The sequence below is a fragment of the Heptranchias perlo genome, chromosome 13, assembly GCF_035084215.1.
Source record: "Heptranchias perlo isolate sHepPer1 chromosome 13, sHepPer1.hap1, whole genome shotgun sequence".
Classification (NCBI taxonomy): Eukaryota; Metazoa; Chordata; class Chondrichthyes; order Hexanchiformes; family Hexanchidae; genus Heptranchias; species Heptranchias perlo.
The window spans coordinates 45880564-45902442 of NC_090337.1; the positions used below are offsets into that span (position 1 = coordinate 45880564).

General features: G+C 42.3%; 1 protein-coding gene across 1 annotated transcript in view; it reads left to right on the top strand.

The window, feature by feature from the left end:
- Positions 1 to 21601, top strand: part of prss59 (serine protease 59, putative) — a 50722-nt gene extending 29121 nt beyond the window's left edge. Inside the window, exons 7-10 of the mRNA XM_067994738.1 lie at positions 2013 to 2214; positions 5476 to 5566; positions 9269 to 9465; positions 20162 to 21601. Of these exons, the coding sequence (XP_067850839.1) occupies positions 2013 to 2214; positions 5476 to 5566; positions 9269 to 9465; positions 20162 to 20271 (600 nt within the window). The 3' untranslated portion in view covers positions 20272 to 21601. The remainder of the gene's footprint in view (positions 1 to 2012; positions 2215 to 5475; positions 5567 to 9268; positions 9466 to 20161) is intronic.
- Positions 21602 to 21879: the final 278 nt, after the last annotated feature.

Consider the following 21879-nt stretch of genomic DNA (forward strand, 5'->3'; position numbering starts at 1 on the left):
TTAACAATAATGAAGAAAATCATGGCACTAAAGAGTAACAAATCCCCAGGACCAGATGGTTTCCATCCCAAGGTTTTAAAGGAAGTGGGTAAGAACATTGCAGAAGCCCTAACTATAATCTTCCAAAGTTCTCTCTATTCAGGAACCATTCCATTAGATTGGAAAATTACACAAGTCACTCCGCTATTTAAAAAAGGTGAGGGGGGAAACCAGGGAATTATAGACCAGTTAGCCTAACATCTGTTGTCGGGAAATTACTAGAGTCTATAATTAAGGCTAGAGTGACTGAACACGTTGAAAATTTTCAGCTGATCAGAGTGAGCCAGCATGGATTTGTAACGGGTAGGTCATGCCTGATGAACCTGATTGAATTTTTTGAAGAGGTGACTAAAGTAGTGGTAGGGGAATGTCCATGGATGTTGTTTATATGGATTTCCAGAAGGCATTTGATAAAGTCCCTCATAAGAGGCTGTTAGCTAAAGTTGAAGCTCATGGAATTGAGAGCAAATTATTGACCTGGTTAGGAAATCAGCTGAGTAGCAGGAGACAGAGAGTAGGGATAAGGGGCAGCTACTCAAATTGGCAGTATGTGACCAGTGGTGTGTCACAGGGATCTGTGTTGGGGCCTCAATTATTCATTGTATTTATTAACGACTTAGATGACTGGATAGAGAGCCACATAATCAAGTTTGCCGATGACACAAAGATAAGCAGCATTGTAAGCAGATGGAAGCATAAAATTACAGAAAGATATTAATAGATTAAGTGAATGGGCAAAACTATGGCAAATGGATTTCAGTGTAGCCAAGTGTAAGGTCATCCAATTTGGATGTAAAAGGGATAGATCAGAGTACTTTCTAAATGGTGAAAACCTCGAAACAGTGGAGGTCCAAAGAAACTTAGGGGCCAATCTACATAGATCATTAAAATGTCATGGACAGGTACAGAAAATAATCAAAAAGGCTAATGGAATGCTGGCCTTTGTAATTTAGAGGACTAGAATACAATGGGGTAGAAATTATGCTACAGCTATACAAAGCCCTAGTTAGACCACACCTAGGGTACTGTGTTCAGTTCTGGGCACTGCACCTTAGGAATGCTATATTGGCCTTGGAGGGAGTGCAGTGTAGATGTACTGGAATGATACCTGGACTCCAAGGGTTAAATTACGAGGAGAGATTACACAAACTAAGGTTGTATTCCCTGGAATTTAGAAGATTAAGGGGTGATTTGATTGAAATTTTCAAGATATTAAGGGGAACTGATAGGGTAGATAGAGAGAAACTATTTCCGCTGGTTGGGGAGTCTAGGACTAGGGGACATAGCCTAAAAATTAGAGCCAGTACTTACAGGAGTGAAGTTAGGAAACACTTCTACATGCAAAGGGTGGTAGAAGTTTGGAACTTTCTTCTGCAAACGGAAGTTGATGCTAGCTCAATTGTTAATTTTAAATCTGAGATTGATAGATTTTTGTTAACCAAAGGTATTAGCCCCATATCCGTTAAGGCGGGTATATGGAGTTAGGTCACAGATTAGCCACGATCTCATTGAATGGAGAACAGACTCAAGGGGCTAAATGGCCTACTCCTGTTCCTCTGTTCCTAGATATCCTAAGGTTTCACAGCTCACAGAATTTTCCATTTGGCTCTCAAATGGTTTTGCAATGATTGCAAAGATAATTATTTGCCCCTAATCAAACAAATAATTTTTGAGATTTTTAAAAAATTTAAATATCAGAGTACAGAAGTAGCGCACTCTATGCAGAACTGCACCAGGGACAGCACTATTCATTGATAAGATGCTTGCAGTTATCTGTTAATCCAGGTAGCTCACAAAAAGCTGCACAAAATGGGAAATTTCTAACTTCCAGCACAGCACCTCCTAGAAGCCATATATAGAACATCATGGGTGGAGGGAGAGGATAGAAATAGGTAATTGTCTTTTTAAAATCTATTTTTCTTGCATTTTCCTATAAATGTCTATAATATTTTATCTGGATGTTTTGTAAACAGGACCCAAAAGGTACCAACATCACCACTGATGTGCTGTGTGCTATAATGGAGAATTCATCACTGGGCATACCTTACGACAGATATGCTAAAGTTTTACAGCTCATACTGAAGACGTATGAAGAGAAATGTCTAGATGCAAGTTACAGCAAGTTTGTATCTGATATGTTGAACACCTCCTGGGCTGCACCAGCAGCAGATGGAAGTAGGAAAGCAATCAGTACTTAAAAACTGCTTTTATCGAGATCTGTTTTTATTGTGTTTTGGAATTTTAAAAATAGTGAAGGGATGGAATAGTTTTACACTTCATTTGCCCATTTTTTATTGGGATCCTGAAGGAATTTTAAAATCTAAATCCTACTGTTGTAGAAACTGCACCTGTTAAATCGTAAGGCAGTTTCTGCTGTGGCCTCATTCATGTTAATGTTGCGTTTATGGGACTGCGATGCTATGGAATCTAGAATTTTGTACTGTGGGATGGATTCTACAGTACTGGCAACAGCAGAGAAATAACTGCTTTTGTGCAGTTATTTGAAAGTCATGATTCCTGACTTCATTTCTAGTTGCCAGATCTTTCCTGATGCTGGGCAAAGCCTGTAAAACCAGAGATGGGGGAAACAATGTGGCCGGTCTGCATGGGTGATCAAAACCATCGCATTAACAGCCCTGTTACCAGATACAAGAACATGTACTTGTGCTGCTCAGGTGTATTGTAAAAGAAAACCCTTTCTTCAGTAGGCTGCTCACTTTTTGAAACCCTCTGATTGGAAAAAACTGAACGTTCACCCACAGCTAACCACCTTCAGTTCTGTACAAACCAGCTTATATTTTGGTTATGCTCTATAGATGCCATAATAGGGTAACTGATATTTGACAGCAGGGCAAGCTGTGTTAATTGTGGAGAAAATGATATGCATTTGCCTGGCCTTTGCGACCACAGTAGCCACATAAAGGTAGATATTTCCTGTACAGCTGGCAAATAGCTCCCACATTTTAAGCCATGTCTGCTGTAGTTGTGTGGTGCTATGTTGTATCCATGATATTGGGTGTTTATGTAATGTTGGGTAAGGTGTAGAGCCTGGTTATTCATGGGTTGTACCTTTGTCATTAACCATTCTTTACTTTTTTTCCATTTTTAATCGTTTTCTTTACACTTTAAAAGCAGATTTTATTTGATTGAATTTATTTAGTTATCTCATGAGTTCTATTTTTAGACTGGATTCTTTATATTTTTGAGAGTGAATTACAGAGAAATGAAATACCTTGGGGTAAATTTTAACCTCCAAGAATGGGTGGGTTGAGGGCGGGTGGGCAGTGAAAATGCTAAGTTTTCAGAGTGGGACCGCATCCCTGCTCCATCACGCCTACTTTTGGGTTTAATCCAGGTATGCTTGTGGAGAGCAGACACCAGGAAGTCCCGACAGCCACTTAAAGCCAGCGGGCTGCTACTTAAAGGGGCAATGTACTTCATTGAGATACTTGAAGTACTTAATATTTTGAATGATGTACAATTAAAACAAATTTAAACTTACCTGTTCGAGTTTCTCATCACTTCCCATTCACGTCAGGTGAAAGCAGGCGGAAAGGGCTGGATCCATGAGGTGAGTGCCTTTATTGCACTGCTTATGGGCCCGGAAGAGCAGGAGTGCTTCATCCAGGCCCAACAAGCTCACCTGGCTGACATGAACCTCACGATCGCCTGACCCCTCCCATCCCCCCCTTGATGGTGGACTCCCCCTCCGTTGATGGACTCCCCCTGATGCTGCACCCTCTCACCCCCACCCAATCTCCGTTGCTGGCTGACCACCCGCCGATCCCTGATGCTTGCTGACCCTCCCGATCCCCGATGCTTACTGGCCCCCCCCCCCGACCCGATATCATCCGCATCCCCCCATCTCCATTTTTTTTCCAAGCCCAATGATCTCTCCCTCCAGCCCCTTCTCTGATTTGCAGCACCTTTCACTGCCGACAGGCAGCTAGCCTGTCAATAGGCTGGCTGCCGGGCGCAAAACCTGGAAGTACAATTGATTGGCCTCATTAAGGTCGCGATCACAGATCACGACCCACCTACCTACTTACCTTCTGGGTTTCGTACCTAGAAATCTCCCCCCTCCCCCACTCCCTTCCCGACTTTCAGTTAAAATTTACCCCTTGTGTATTGAGAGTCTAAATTTAAATTTTTTTTGATTTAAGAAAGAAACGTTCCTTCCTGTGGAGAAAAAGCATTTCCCAGTGGTCTGACTTTAACTAAAAATGTTTTAAAAACATATTAATAACAGTGAGAGTTGACGAACTCAGCAAGGGAACTATTACTGTAAGGGTCTCTGAGTGAATAAATGAACTAGGGAAATTAATTAATGCATGTTTTCGAAGCTGAACCACACTAGGTTAATGACTGTCTCTACTGATAATTTATTTCCCACACACCATTGGACTCAATGTAACTGTCATCAGCCACTTCTAAATGATATTGTCAGCTCTCATTATTTATCGAAATATTAAAAAGATCCTTTTAGAAATTATGTTCAAGTTGATCATTTTAAAAAGTAATAAATGACATTAAGGTCTGCAGAGTAATATTTTACCTTGATGATCCAAATCCCTCTCTTCAACTGACTTCTGTAAAACTAATACCAGTCCAAGTGACAGCACAAAAGAAAAAAAAAATCCAGCAGTACAATGTTCAATTGTTTCTCGCAGTATATGTTATGATTCAATTTAAAGTACCCAGTTCCTGAGTTATGTGATTAATTTTTGAAGTGTATTTTGAACTGGAGTGTTTGACGATGATAAGACCAGCCTGAGAATTTGCATGATATGAATGTGCAGGTGTTTCAGAAATGCTGCATTGTGTGCAGTCAGGAGCCTTGTGTTCAAGAAGTCTGCCTTATGCTTCCTACCTCATCACCACATTTACATGTCAATATTGCAAAGTCTCTGAAAAGATTGTGAAGCTGAAACATACTAACACTGCAGGTGGTACCCGCTGTTGTTTTCTTTTCTTTTGTCCCTCCAATTTTCTCCCTTTCTTTCCTGAAGGCACTGTCTCATGTCGGGGTTCAGTTCCATGGCCATTATATACTCAGTAGCTTGCCCGAGTGGTTTCTCTTCATATGCAAGTCTGGACAGTTTGTGTTGGCAGGCTGTTCAACTTTGGGGAGTAGCACAGTTGAGCTGTCCTAAACCAATGTTGACACATGTGCATTTTGAAGGAGGCTTCATTGGATACTGGTCAGAAGCAGAAAGCCTTACTTTGTTCCCCTCTTGTTGGCCCACAAGCAGTAAGGTCAATTATAGCATCTGAACTGCTGCTGCGGGTGGCTCACCACAGACTGGGAGTCAAACCTGAGATCTTTGGCTTAGTATTACACTAGCTTGTGCATTTACCCACTAAGCAACTGGAGGAGCTTAGACAAATATATTTTCATATGTTTATACATTTCAGATCCATTTTTTTCCATTCCAGGTAGGCAGTGGGCCTATCAGTCATGTGCAGAATTTGGCTATTATCAGACAACTGATTCGTTGCTGCAGCCTTTTTCTGGCTTTCCTCTCAGGTAAGTTGAAGTCTGGGGGACTCAATGCTTATAGTTTGTTTCTATTGATAACTTATTGTTAAATGAGGAGCATTAATCAACAATATTCCTGAGCAAATGTACATTTAAAATGTAACAAAATTGCAGGAGTGTGTTGCTTCTAAATGTACAATTTATAAGAATCTGATTTTGTTTGTGGCAAATAAAAAGTAGCAGCAAATCGTGCCACATCAGCAATAATCTTTTGACACTTCTCAAGCAAGTAACTAGCCATTTAACCACTATAAATTTTGAGAAGTTTGATAACCCAGCTGTGGAGCACACAACTGATGAAGAAATGTCTAAACCTCAACTGTGAAAGAAATAATTTACCAATGAGGTTCTGTAAGTATTGTTGAGCACATTAAAGGAGTGAAGCAAGCACAGTTTTAGTGAAGAGGGCACGTCCCCTAGCATGCAAAGAAACCACAAACTGTGACAACATGTGACCGATGGTGTCAACATTGTCTCCATTTTATGGAGGACCTGACTGGAGATCCAGAAGAAGGTGCAATGACTCAATGAAGAATACAAAGGTAAGGCACAGATATCACTGTAAAGTAATTGTATGAGGGAAAGCACTGTACTGACCCAGAAAAATGTCAGCAAAAATGTAGCAAATAAGATATTAAAAGTGAAAACTGCAGGGTTCTGAAAATTACATTATACGTGTCATGATGGAGGAGAATGTACTGCAGGAAAGAGCTTCCATTGGCCAGACCACCTTAATCTTCATTGCTCTTATGATTAAAGGCAAGATTAGCATATAATAGGACACAGTATACAACATGTGGTAGATGCCTAGACCGTAAGGAAATCACTCCATATGAGGAGGCAATGGTTGCATTGTTCTGAATGAAGAATTTAGAAGGTGTTGTGACCATAGAAATTGGAAGAGAGATAACACTGGTTTTTATGTACCATATTATTTATATGTTCTGTCACTTGAACAACATAGTGCATCATTGTATCCATACATACGGTGTATGTAATTACAATGCAGTATCCAAATGGATAAGTACGTCTGTGTACCCAAAATGTACCATCTGCTCTCTTCACAGAACAAGGAGAACCTAATGGATCACGAGCCACACCTGAAGTGCACCACAATTCAAAGTATGAGCCATTACCACCATCCTCACTTGAAACAGGCGCCAGCACAGTTACACACACTGTGGAAGATCTAGATATTGATGATAAGCAGGCATTTTTGAGGTACTGAGACTAGTGAAGGAAAGGTAACAGTGGTGGTTGATGAGGGGTCAACTGGTACATAGTGGTGACCCAGCTTACTGGGTGCTCATACTGAGCTGTGTATGAATACAAATTAGAAGACCTGCTTTCAAACAAGGCTGGAACAACACCAATACTATATTGAGCAGTGTACTTACCTTTTTTCCCATGTAATTTAAAGTGGACTTGTTTGTGGGAAGAAGCCAACACCCATCTATGCACAGCCATCTCCCACGAGGATGGCGTTGAATGCATGGCCACACCAGTGGCATCTGCTGTATCGACCTCAGTTACATAAGCATAGGCAGTAGAAGTATCCCTCATTTGAATGGTTCTATTGCAACTATTAAGATTTTAGGATACAGATTGCTAGACGCAGTTATGGCTGGCTGCAACTAGCTTAGAGAATGGCTGAAAACAACCTTGCGAGAATCAAAAGGCTCAGAGATGCCCTCTTTCCATGTTCACGTAGATCTGTGAACAAATAGTCTTGCCTATGGATTACAACAGGCATAGATAGTTGGCAGTCAAGTCAGCAGCAGTTCTGTGCTATTGCATACCACTGGTTAGTGGCTGTAGGCATCAGCTCTGAGAGTACCGAGGCTACAGCAACTTTACAGCTAAAGAACTTGGGCACTGATACTGGTGCAGATACAGGTAGCAGGTTTTCTATATCTTCTGCCAGCTCTGCAGTTGGATGTGCTTCCACCTACCACTATTATTTCCTCAACTAGGGGAACTTTTAATAATCGGACACATTCACAATTAGCATGGAGAAGTTCACAATACACAAGGACCAAACACAGCAGCAAAACACAAAGTACTAGCACTGCAAAAATATGCTGACTCCTGAGGCGTCTGTTGTGAATGCTTGGTTGACCCCACAGCATAAAGTTGAGGACAGTGGTGACCATCACTGCCATTGGGAGTGCAGTACACATGATTGACCACCCCTGTAGGTCTTCGTGGACCAGGTAGCACACCTCAGTCAGTGCCTCCCTGATGTGCCTGAGCCTCCTCATTCACTCCTCCACCACAGTGGGCAGGTACTTGACCCTGCCATGATAAATCTGTTGCCTGGGGTAATACTACTGTGAGTTTGTCTCCTGTGCCCTCCAAGCTGCACTGTCCCCCTCCTGCCCCACTGCAGTATACCCACAAATGGACACACCATCAATGCTCTCAGGCAGGAAATTTCTCTATTCACTTGTTCTGCTTTTGTGGTGATACTTGGAATAGTTTCTCCCTCGTTAAACTTATTTATTCAAGTTTGGCACTAAATGCTCACTTTTCAGTGTGACTCTGGACCTGTGGAATGCAGCAGAAGTTCCTCATTAGTGATTTTCAGAGTTTGTTTTGCTGAAAGTCGGCATGCCAAGACATGCCGACATTTATGCCCATTTTTACGCTGAACTTATCTTAGAATTTCATTAGCATACATTGGAATGTAAAACTAGGCGGAAAACAAGTGGAATTCAGCATAAACAATCAGAAAGCATAAAACATATGCCATTTAGGTGTCAGCTATGACTCAGTTGGTAGCACTCTCGCCTCTGAGTCAGAAGGTTGTGGGATCAAGTCCCACTTCAGAAACTTGAGCACATAATCTATGCTGACACTTCATTGCAGTACTGAGGGAGTGTTGGAGGTGCCGTCTTTCGGAGGAGATGTTAAACCGAGGTCCATCTACCCTCTCAGGCGGACGTAAAAGATCCCACTGCACTATTCCAAGAAGAGCAAGGGAGTTCTCCTGGTGCCCTGGCCAATATTTATCCCTCAACCAACATCACTAAAACAGATTATTTGGTCATTTAACTCAGTGCTGTTTGTGGGAGCGTGCTGTATGCAAATTGGCTGCCGCATTTCCTACATTAAAACAATGACAACACTTCAAAAGCATTTCGTTGGCTGTAAAGCACTTTGGGACATTCTGAGGTCGTGAAAGGCGCTATATAAATGCAAGTCTTTCTTTTTTATTTAACTCTATCTTTATCTTACTGATGTCAGGAAAATGAACATTGAAGACATTAAACCATCATTTATGCACATTAAGCACAGTATGTTTAAGAATGTTTCATATGTTTTATCATATGCTGTAAATTCTATCAAAAATTACCCATTTGAAATCCATTTCAGAAGTTCAAAATCAATTATAAATCACCAATTATAAAGAGAGAGCTATCTTTCTCTTTAAAGATCTGCTATAAAGGTTGATGTGTGTGACACACAATAATCTAAATAAATAACAACCAGGCCACATTTTTTCTTCTTGTATTTGTCTTTTGCAATATATCAGTGGTATTTATCTACTACACAATTAAATTAGTGACCTGTTATTTTGCATTCTTATGAAGTTGTATAGTCTTATGAAAAGTTATTATTGATCTTTTGGTTTAGTAAGACAGACAATTTTACACATACATGTTAGGTTTTTTCTCTATTCTGTTATAGCTACAAACTTCAGCAATGTACAGATTTATTCGGTCCAGCGTTTAATGACACTGTAATTGCTGATGCTGTACAGCACACCAATGAAAACTATGGAGGCATTAACATCAAAGGGAGTCGGATAGTCTTCCCTAATGGCTCAATGGATCCCTGGCATATACTGAGCATTACCAAAAGTCATAAAGCTATTTACATTCAAGGTAATGAAATTGTTGACATAAAACATATTGGGGTATTTTATGAAATCTGGGGTGTCATTTACTAGTGGACAGATTGTAGCAATAATTTTGAGTGTGTGGAGGAGATGACACGTTTTTTTTTTAATGTTTTCCATCATCTTGGGTTCCTAAGGCTCTGTAATCTCTCCCATTCTGTTCCTTCTTCATATCATTAATTCTTCCACTGATTACCCAACACTAATCTAGGATGACACTTCAGCGCAATACTGAGGGAGTGTTGCACTGTTGGAGGTGCAGTCTTTCAGATGAGACGTTAAGTTGAGGCCCAGTCTGCCCTTTCTGGTGGACGTAAAAGATCACACGGCACTATTCGAAGAAGAGCAGGGGAGTTCTGCTGTTGTCCTGGCCAACAATTATCCCTCAACCAACACCTAAAACAGATGATTGGGTCATTTATTTAACTGCTGTTTTTGGGAGCTTGCTGTGTGCAAATTGGCCGCCGCATTTCCTATATTGCAACAGTGACTACACGTCTTTGGTTATAAAGTGCTTTGGGATGCTCTGAGGTCGTGAATGGTGCTATATAAATGCAAGTCTTTTTTTTCTATCTATTCTTTTGCTGAAGATTGTACTTTACATTCATCAACTTCCTTCAGATTGCAGAACCTCAGTGTGCATACCCTCACACCTGTCATAGTCCAATGATTGTAAAGCTGTCTCTTGGTATCTTTGATTAGGCAATGATTGAGATTTGCTATTCCTGTACTTTTCATCACAATGCTGTGGAGTTACGAAATCCAGAGTGCATTATGACAACTCATACCATGTAACAACAAGGTAGAAATTTTACAAGTTACAACTGTGAAGCACAAGCAGCAAAAAAACAAGAATTTTTTTTTCCAAAGTTTTATGCTGATATACTTGGGCCTGTGCCTACGACAAGCACAGGATTAGGACAACCAGGCAGATGAGGCAGGAGGGGTGTTCCCGGCTCTTCTCTGGAAGGGCATTGCAGATGCAGGGGGACTTGAAGAAATTGTCATTAGGCCTGAGAAGGTAAAGTCCTACCTGCTTTTGCAGCTTCCTCACGGATCTTCGGGCTTGGGGGTCTCCTGACCACTGTTTCCCAACTGCAGCTGTATTTATGCCGCCTCCTTTTCAGGCACAAGGCCCTGCCAAGAATTGCAACTGAGCTATCCAGATGACTTGTGAAGTGCCCAGCCTGAGGGTGTTGGAGAAACATCAGGATCCATATTGTTTTGGTAAATTCCTACAATAGCTATGTGTTACAGCTGTGAAACACTGTAAGACCAAAATAAACACAGAAACTACACTCCAGATCTTGGAAAACTATTGAACAATGCCATAAGAGAGCTACAGTTTGTTATTTAGGTGTTTGAAGAATCTTAAGCAAGTAATCAAGTACAGAACCACATATTGGTGCTCTGTGCATGGACCATAGAACCATAGAAAGGATACAGCACAGAAGGGGGCCATTCGGCCCATTGTGTCCGTGCTAGCTCGAAGAACAACCAGGTGCCCATTCCAGCACCCGGTCCGTAGCCCTGCAGCTTACAGCAATTTAGGTGCAGGTCCAGGTCCTTTTTAAAAGAGTTGCGGGTCCCTGCCTCTACCACCAATTCAGGCAGCGAATTCCATATACCCACCACCCTCTGGGTAAAAAAGTTTTTCCTCATGTCCCCTCTAATCCTTCCGCCAATCAGCTTAAATCTGTGTCCTCTAGTTCTTGAACTCTCCGCTAGGGGGAACAGGTACTTCCTGTCAACTCTATCTAGGCCCCTCATAATTTTGTACACCTCAATCAAGTCTCCCCTCAACCTCCTCTGCTCCAAGGAAAACAACCCCAGCCTATTCAATCTCTCCTCATAGCTGCAATTTTCAAGCCCTGGCAACATTCTTGTAAATCTTCTCTGCACTCTCTCCAGAGCAATTACATCCTTCCTGTAATGTGGTGACCAGAACTGCGCACCATCCTCCAGCTGTGGCCTCACCAGCGTTTTATACAGTTCCATCATTACATCCCTGCTTTTATATTCTATACCTCGGCTAACAACGGAGAACATTCCTTATGGCTTCTTCACAACCTTATCTACCTGTACTGCCACCTTCAGGGACCTGTGCACATGCACTCCAAGTCTCTCACTCCCTCTACCCCTCTCAATATATTCCTGTTTACTGCGTATTCCCTTTTACTGTTTGCCCTCCCTAAGTGCATTACCTCACACTTCTCCAGGTTGAACTCCATTTGCCACTTTTCCGCACACTCCACCAACCCATTGATATCTTCTTGGAGTCTACATCTATCCTCCTCACTATCAACTACACGGCCAATTTTTGTGTCATCTGCAAATTTGCCAATCATGTCCCCTACATTCAAGTCCAAATCATTAACATATACCACAAACAGCAAGGGACCCAACACTGAGCCCTGTGGCACACCACTGGAAACGGATTTCCATTCGCAAAGACATCCATCGACTTTTACCCTTTGTTTCCTTTCACTGAGCCACTATATGTTCTTTCATCAACTGTTTAGTACATTCCATAAGGATTTACGAGTTAATTAATCATGTTACCACTAATCCATCTTCAAGGCACCAAATTTTCTTCTTCTCTCCTAAATGGATCCTTGACTAATCTTTTGATTGATGAATGATTCTGTATAATCAGCGAGTAAGACGATTAAATAGTGGACACTAACAACATTCACAACCAGTTAATTGTCTTAAAGTTTCAGCTTTCAACAGAATGTAACTATTACTTCTGAAAGGTGGACATGAACAAGTCAGTCATTGTTCACAGGTACTACCTGTATTACCCAACAACATTTTTGTTTTATCAAGCAGCAATGAATTATAAGCACATGAACTATGCTGATTAATATTGCTGTTGAAGGAGTGGTATTTATTATAATAGATTTAAGTATCCAGTGGAAATCTGTTAAGTGGTTAACGGTGATGTTCATTTAAATCTATGATTTTGCAGTTCATATGTGCACACTGAAATGAGACATTTTTATAAATCCTAATGTGTTAATTGTTCAGTTACCTTATCGGTTTAAAAGATGCCGCGTTGTTGGTAATCTTTAGCTTGCAAGCAAGAAATTCCTTTTGACGGGTATTCAGCACTTGGCTGCTTTTAGTGCTCAATTTAATAATTTTAGACATGACTAAATAGGTCAAATGGATCATTGCTCAGTGTTCCTTATCTTTGCAATCTATACAGTACTAACACTGCGGGGGGAGCTTACCTTGACAATGTGTCAGTGTTCACTTAAAAACATTAGCAGTCATTGAAAGAAAAAACATTAATTTAGTTCCAGCCCTGTCAGGCAACATCTGGGTGGGTTAGCATTCCAAGTCAGTCGGCATTGCTGAAACTACACATGAGTAGAAGCTTAATATAAATGTAGAAAAATTTGTCTTGTCTCCACCATGTTGATCAAACAAAGTTACAAAATTACTTTTGTAAAAGTAACAATAACACGATTTCTGTTGAAGGTGATACCAGAGTCCAGATACTCCATCCAGTATACATTTAGAGGTTGACACAAATGTTTATTAAGGTGGAGAAAGGACATCTTACCTGTTAAAACACTTAAGTCCCGATTTTAACTCGAGGCACAAATCCATCCTCACTTCACTCTGCATTCATCACCTCCCCATCATCATTCCATCTTGCTTCTTCTACACCTCTCACCACATGCACTATCTGCACAAGCCCACACGTCTCCATTCACCTTCTCAATGCACACACTAACTCTCACCCTCTTTTTCTGTAGGACAAGACCGTGCATAATGCCAGGAAGAGGAACAGGATGAGTGGAGGAATATTCAACATCATCGCCCTCACACAGGCAGAGCAAGAAGCCCTGGACATCACTGGCCCAAGCAGGGTCATGAGCATCAGGGAAGGACAGACTGGTGGTGTACCCATGCAGGGTGTCTGCATATTACTTGCATCCCTTCATTCAACATAGCACAGACACAGCAAGCTCAGCAACTTCAACCTGCATTTTCAACACTGTAACTTGATCCTGTGCAGTTTCTCTCTCCCATCCTAACTCCTCACCCTTTTCTCTTTCTTCTAGGGCCTTCTCAAAACCAAGAGGCTCCTACAGAAGAACAGACCTCGGAGGACGCCGATCACTATTGTGCATGCCTGTTAGACGCTCCACCCCTCTCAGGCACCAGCTCAGACTTTGGCACTCCATGTTGGCTAGATCATGAACTGGAGGGGTCTGCATGTGGTGAAACAACTAGCAGCATCTACCAGTGGCAGGGACAATTCAGGAGACACCTCGCCAGGCCCTCTCCCTCTGAGAATGAAAGAGATGAGGACTTTGAGGGCCCAGCTATGAGAAGGAAACTGCTGGCCTCATGTAAACAGCAGTACAAGATATTGGAAGGCATGCCAAGGGGTTTAAGCACTATGGCTGAGAGTGTGGTGGAGTCCGCACCCAGTCTCTGTGGTATCACCTTGCATGTTATCACCACTCTGCAGTCTGCCCTGAATAGTGTGGTCACCTCCAGGGATCAAGCAGTTAGGGTCTCATTGCGGGTGTCCATGCTTGGATGCTTTGCAGCTTTGGTGGAAGCTCAAACAGCTGATACGCAGGCTCTAGGCGCCACATTAGAGAGATTGGTGGATCGAAAGGATAGGACCTTTAATGAAGTCAGTCATCATCTGCAATCTGCTCTCCCGTACATCAGAGTAAATGATGAGGCCCAGCCTCAAGGAAGTGGCAGTGGCGTGATGGAAGCAGTATGTGCTGGCTTCTCTCAGGATGTTAGCACATCTGCATATTCGCTCCTCTCGTCCCCCAACCAATACCTGCCATAGTGCCAGCAAGTCAGCTGGGCCAAACAGCTCCAGCAGCAGCCGAATCGTGGCAGCCTGCGCCAGGCCCTCACAGACCCGAACACTCAGAAGTCACTGGCTTGGAGCATCTCAAGGATCCCCACGTGAGGAACTGCAGCCTTCCACCAGCTCCGTTCAGGCCACTGGGGGAGCACCTCGTAGGAGTAGTAGACTTAGGAAACCGTCTTCAAAGAAAAGCACTATGGATTGATCACCAGGGTGACAAATGAATAGAAGGCATTTATTACGTTTCGCATTAAATTAATCACCTTTATCAAATTTGGCACTATGGTCTGCAGTGTGGTTTCACAGCAGTTTCTGAGTCGGCATTGTCAGAATGTCATTGATATCTGAATGGTTTGAATGTTCTTCAATGCAGGATTAAGGCAGTGGGGAAGAACGTAACAAGGACTGTTGTGCAGAGGGGCTTTGTCTGAGTTCTCATGGCAGATGTGTGAGAAGCTCGGCAGAATTGCTAAACTATGAGCTGATCCCTGACATCTCTGTCTGCAAGGCGTTGATGTGGCCCGCCTTCCTCTGCTGCTTCCTTTCTTTCCCCTGGTCTTCCTAGTCTGATGATGACTGCTGCTATTCCCCCTCCAAATGCAGGCCTCTCTGCAATGCAGTGTTGTGTAATATGTATCAGACCACGACGATATGTGACCCTTTATCTGGGGCATATTGCAGGGAGCCACCCGGGCGATTCAGACATCTAAACCTCTGCTTGTTCATTCCCATTATGTGCTCTATAAGGATCCTGGTTGTGCCCTGGCTCCTATTGTATCTGTGCTGCTCGGGCTTGGTGGGGTTGCGCAGGGATATCATCAGCCAGATCGACAAGGGGTATCCTTTGTCCCCATCCTGTCACGTCCTCACAGAGTTGTATAATTAGAGATGGTAGAGTATCTGAGTATAAGAGCATTGTGGCAGCTTCTTAAGTACCTTGCATAGAACTGTTGATGTTCCTGTGACCGGCCAGTAGCTGTACAATGATAGAGTGGTATTTATTTCTGTTCACAAATGTTGCTGGCTCCTATTCCCACCCCCTGATGGCCACATATCTACAGTCAACCCTGCACCACGTGGAAAGCCAGCCACTTCTGCAAAGGCACGACCTCTTGCCTGTTAATTGCTTTAGTCAGTGGGGATGTACTGCTTGGCCCTGACAAAGAAGGGCGTTGGTGACCTGCTTAATGCAGCTGTGAACTTCAGACTGGGAGATGCGGCTGATGTCCCCTGAAAGGATCCAGTGGTGTCAAAATTCAGGGTGGTGGCAATTTTGAAGGCCACTTGCATGGCATGCCCCCCTGTCCAGCTGGCAGAAGGTCATGTTGCAGGAGGTTCCAGAGGTCTGTGACAGCCTGCCTGGAGAAGTGCAGCCTCCTCCTGCACTGCTCCTCAGATAGGACTATGAAGGTGACTCTTGACCTGTAGACTCTGTTCTGGGTATGGCCTCCTGCACGCAGCGCCCTCCCCCCCTCCCTCCCTCCCACTCACCTGTTGTCTTCTGAGAGGGCCAGGTGCTGGTGGAGGTCATCGCTGAGGCTTGTGAAGCTGCTGCTCCTCCAAGTCTTGTTGTATCCAGAACAAAGAAGTAAGGATGGTACCGATAATAAGTCGAGAAAGCCGACTAAAGGGTTGTAAGGCGATAAAGTGTAGAAGTGGTGATCTGGAAGCTGGAAACTGTCCTGGCAAACCAGAGAGCAAACCGTGATCCAGCGAGCAGCAGCTGAGATCCCCCTTTTATACTGCTTCAGGAGCTCTCCGATACCAATCCTACTGAGTCTGGCTGGGGCATCCTTGATGTGGATTTAAAATGCAGTGTGGGCAGCAATTATGCCATTGGAGTGCAACTTTTTAAATTAAACTTATGTAAAGTCAAGCTCCCAAAAATTGGGCTAACAGATGTACTGCATGATATAGCATTTAGTCACACAGACCAGACGTTCAATCTGTGATCAGTGGTGAGGAAGCTGGGGCATTGTGGAGTGCTACAATTCGATTCACCGTTGCCTATCTAATAAGGAAACAACTTGGGTTGCTCCTTCTTTGGCTATTCAGCATCCTGGGCTTCAAATGTGGATACAAGGTAAGATCAGGGTTGAGGTCAGGTGTGATGGCCCTCACAGTTGATCAGTCCACTGGTATTAACCGAACTAAGCTACCGACCCATATCCTCTCCATCACCAAGACCGCCTAATTTCACCTCCGGAACATGACTTGCCTCTGCCCCTGCCTCAGCTCATCTGCTGCTGAAACCCTCATCCATGCCTTTGTTACCTCTAGTTTTGACTTTCCACTGCTCTCCTGGCCGGCCTCTCATCTTGCACCCTCCGTAAAGTTGAGCTCATCCAAAATTCTGCTGCCCATATCCTAACTTGCACCAAGTCCCGTTCACCCATCACCCATGGGCTCACTGACCTACACTGGCTCCCTGTCCGGCAATGCCTCAATTTTAAAATTCTCATCCTTGTTTTTAAATCCCTCCATGGCCTCACCCCTCCCTATCTCTGTAACCTCCTCCAGACCTATAACCCTCCGAGATTTCTGCACTCCTCCAATTCTGGTCTCTTGCGTATCCCCAATTTTAATCACTCCACCATTGGCAGCCATGCCTTCGGCTGGTAGGCCCTAAACTCTGAAATTCCCTCCCCAAACCTCTCCGTGGCACTATCTCTCTCTCCTCATTTATGATGCTCCTTAAAACCTAGCTCTTTGACCAAGCTTTTGGTCACCTGTCCTAATATCTCCTTATGTGGCTCAGTGTCAAATTTTGTTTGATAATCACTTCTGTGAAGCGCCATGAGAAGTTTTATTACATTAAAGGCACTATATAAATGCAAGTTGTTGTTGTTCGGACTCACCAAAAGAGGACTACCCACATTGGCAAGCTACCAACACTTGACATCTGTGGAACTGTACCCAACATTAATTTCTTTTATCAACAGAGAAGAGATATGGGGAGAAAGTTGCAGGAAGCATCATTTTTAGTGGCAAACAGATCTGGTAAATGGCTCAAAAGACATTAGTGAATTGCAGGAGTTGCAGTGATTCCAGGGATGAGGGACTTTAGTTATGTGGATAGACTGGAGAAGCAGGGATTGTTCTCCTTGGAACAAAGATTGTTGCGAGGAGATTTGATAGAGGTATTCAAAATCATGAAGGGTCTAGACAGAGTAGATAGAGAGAAACTGTTCCCATTGGTGGAAATGTCAAGAACCAGAGGTGACATGAGGAAAAACTTTTTTACGCAGAGAGTGGTTATGATCTGGAATGCACTGCCGGGGTTGGGGGGGGGGGGTGGGGAAGTGGTGGAGGCAGATTCACTCGTGGTTTTCAAAAGGAAACTGGATAAGTACTTGAAAGGAAAACATTTGCAGGGCTACGGGGATAGGGCAAGGGAATGGGACTTGCTGGATTGCTCTTGCATAGAGCCAGTGGGGACTCGATGGGATGAATGGCCTCCTTCCGTGCTGTAACCTTTCTATGATTCTAGGAGGGAGCCCATGGTAAAACAAATAGCGCAAGTGAGGAGGAGGAGTGACCTGGCCAACTTGAGGGCTCCTTCAACTGCTAAGCCTAGGGATTCATACCTCACAGGGTCTGCCTGCAAATGCAGTTTGGTAACTCAGCATCAACAATTAATATAGTCATTTGGGAATGTCTATGGAAGAGTCCAAATCTGCACTAATGCACCGCTGTAAGGCCATTTGACCAATGAGCAGACTCCCCATGGAGAATATAGCACTCCAGGGCCCTCTGCAACGGAGTCTTTCTTGACCAAGACACTAAGTTTATTTAATGAATGCTATGCCTAAAGAGGCCTAAAGCAATCTGTTTTGCCTGGCTTTAGCAAGCTGGGAACCAGATTGCGACATAACTATAATTTAGGGCTTAATTGTTGCCAGTTCCCACACAGATCTTTGGCTATGCTGAGGAAGTGCCCAGTAGCAGGGGAATGGCAGGAGCTGGCATAGAAGATGGAGATACCTCTCAGGATGAAGCCACATCCTTATCGCCCAGTCACTCCACTCAAATGACAGATACGTTGCATAGTATACACGCCCAAGTAGCTACCAGATAAATATCTGTAATAGTTATTGGATCATCTGCTGACCTAGCACAGGAGGTACTGGATCACTTCAATGCCGAGAGGCAACCACTGGCATGCAGCAGCTTCCATCTCATTTCATCCTCTTGCTGGGGGAAACACATAGAAAGGGAATATGATTAGGAAGTGGAAGACACACACCATACACTTTCACTAAGGGCAAAACATACTAAACATACCTACACCATACACTGTTAGGGCAATAGGACTCTAATGTACCATAAGACTTAATTTGGTCAGGGCAAAATAAGGAAGTTGTGGAGAAATGCAGAGGTGACAATAGGTCTTGTATGATTGGGCCAATGGAGGCAATGCTTTATTTGGCAAGGGTATTGGGCACATGTGCAGTCTGTGCATTGTCTGTTTCAGAGCCTTACAACTCTTGTTGAGTGGCTGATTCCTTGTGCAGACAAACCTTCTGTCTCAAGGCCTCAGTGCCCCATAATGCAGGGCATGCACAGCAGCACTGAGGACATCAAACATCATTAGCCTAATGGTGATTAGAATAGGGATAGACATATAAATTAATTCTTCCTGCTATCAAGAATGCAATTACAAACTTTTTACTTACAAATTTAAGTGACGGACAGGAGACTGATTTGCTTTGCATTTTGAATGTTCCATGCCAACAACTGTGCTAGAACAGACTACTATGCTAACACAGGTTGAGTTTTTTCAAAAACTCCAGTAGTGTTTCCATCTTCATCCTCTGTACTGCACCTTGTTCATTTGGCATGCAATTCCTTCTCCCACTAAGATTGTCTCCAGCTGATTGGTCTGTCTCAAACTGATAGGGTTGCACATCAAAGGCCCACTGTAATCATCTTCTGAATATTCCAATTAAAGTGTTTATTAATGTAATAGTACAAATCTTGGATCCAACCCTTTTACACTATGCAGCTTTGCATTATGAATTAGCCTTCCAACAACAGAAAAAGCAGTAAATGAAAACAAAACAAAATGACAAATTTAATGCTGTTTAGCTGAGTAAGTGGCTACGGTTATGTCAGCAAAATTATAATTAACTGCTCATTCGGGATTATTAATTGTTGAAGTATTGCAATAAAGAAGAGAGAATTACAGTAATAATGCCAATGTGGTATGTGTTAACCATCTGGTTGTAGGCTTAATCTCTAAGTGGTCTGTGTGGTGTCTCAGTTGGCCCCTATTCAATTTCTAGAAAAAAAGACTGAAATTTGAACAGCTTAAAACTGATTTCCAAACTGTTTAAACAAAAAATATTTATAGCCTCCTGGAAAATAGTTTACATCCAGCATCAAAAAAGCACGTAGAGAAAAACTAGTTGAACAAGATTCCCCACACTTTCAAAGAAAGGATTGATTGAAGAACTTTTATTTTATCATGTAAAATATTTTAGTTTTTGCTTTTTATATCTTGAGAACTGATTTGTTGGGCCTAACACAGTACCTGCTGAGTATAACCCCACATCTGGTGTGACTTGTAAACATGAACAGTTGACAGAGAATTCCAGTAAGGCAATCAGATGGGTGTTTTACAAATGACTCTTGCATAAATAAATTGGCTAGTAACATTGATTTCATGTAACAAAGATCAGTAACAATGAACTAAGGGAAGTATACCTGTGTGCAGGATATACTTGGCATGTTCTTAAACCAATAAATACAAATGAGGGTTTTGTGAAAATATAGTGTTAGTGTTTCTCAGCGATTTATTTTTGTGTGTTTCCCTTAATCACCTAAACAGGTTCAGCCCATTGTGCCGACATGTACCCAGACCGACAAGATGACCTGCCACAGCTCGTGAAAGCAAGAAAAGAGATTTTTCATCGGCTCAAAACCTGGGTTAAACAATGAAGTCTTTTAACTATGTGAGAATGGAACTTATAAAAGGATTCAGAACTTCAGGGATTTAGCAGTATTTTTTTCTTCTCTCGTCCTGGTCATATAGAATGTCAAGAACAAGTGCTAGTTACTTTTTTCCCTCCAATGTGTTAATGCAATGCCTTTCTGTATAAACTAATATATTAAAATGCTCTTCACAATATATCTTCTAACCATATTGATTTATGGTTTAGTCAGCAGAACGAGGGATAAACTATACTTGCAGAATTTTACAAGAAGCTGTAAAGAAATTCAACATATCAAACAGGACATGTGTGCTATTGTACTGTTGTACCATTTATTATAGTTTTTTATATATTATATAATCTATATATCTATATATATATATAGATATAGATATTTAGGGTCTAAGAGTTCATGTTATCCAGATCAGGATGGTGTAGTCAAAACCACAGATGTGAGAAATGTTAAAATAATATATATTGTCTTGGAGATCAGATGACCCAATTGGAACAAATGTTTTCAGTGCAGGTGAGATGAAATTTTATATGGCTTATGTGGATTGTCCCCAGATTTGCAGTACACCTGTAGGCAAGAGTAGATATTTAATTCATCAAGGATGGTGAGCACTAGCAGGATGAGGAAAATGGGAGGGATTAGGGATAAGATAGCAAAATGTTTTTGGAGACTAAAATAAAGCAGAGGCTCCCACTACTACTCCAAGAAGTCATCTTCCAATTCTGATGCTACAATAATTTGTTGGGATGGGTCAAGGGTCCAGGAATCAGCTGCTTCAACGTGTCCAACAAGACTGCCAATTCAAGTCATTTTTACAATGTTTTCTTTTGAGAGTTGCTCTGCAAAAACACTTCTTGAAGTCAACCTTAAAAACAAACTTGAAACAGCTGCAAGTTGAGCATATGTATTATTATAAGAGGAATGATGCCGGGCAACACATCTTTTGGACCTCAATATTTGAGGAATTGTAAAAGAGAATTTCTCTTATGGTCGTGACATAAAATGCCATATGGAGGTAAGACACAATTTTAGAGTCTGAATGTATTCATTGTGAATGTAAGCGATATTTGTTTTCCTATTGTTTGAAAGCCCCATTTGATATGATCCACTAATACTGACTTTAGTTGTTTATAGCTGTACATTCTGTGGGGCTCATCAAGCACGGAGATGACAGATTTTGCAGATGTTGAGAGATTTTGTGCCGTTTTGTTGCTGCAGCTGCCTGTCCTTCACTTTTTTGGGAGAGTAGCAGAGGATTTTGTGATCATCAGTGCAAGGAACAACAACACTGGATTGACAAATTGAACATTTTTCGTGCGATACAAGTTCAGATACAACGTGAACATAAAGTTCTTTCTACAATTCTCATGACTGTTTAAGAGTGATATTTCCATTTTCCACAACAGCCATCTTTATGGTCTCCCTGTGTAAGATTTTAAAATTATTTTAAAATTATTAACCACTTTTGATCACTTGGAACTGAATTGAGGCTGTCTCAACCCCACTGGGCCAATTTTTCTGCGTAGTTACACCAGTTTCACAGTGTAACCCCAGCAGGTGAGGACTATAAATCGAACTGGGACCCTTTCCACCACCCTCTTA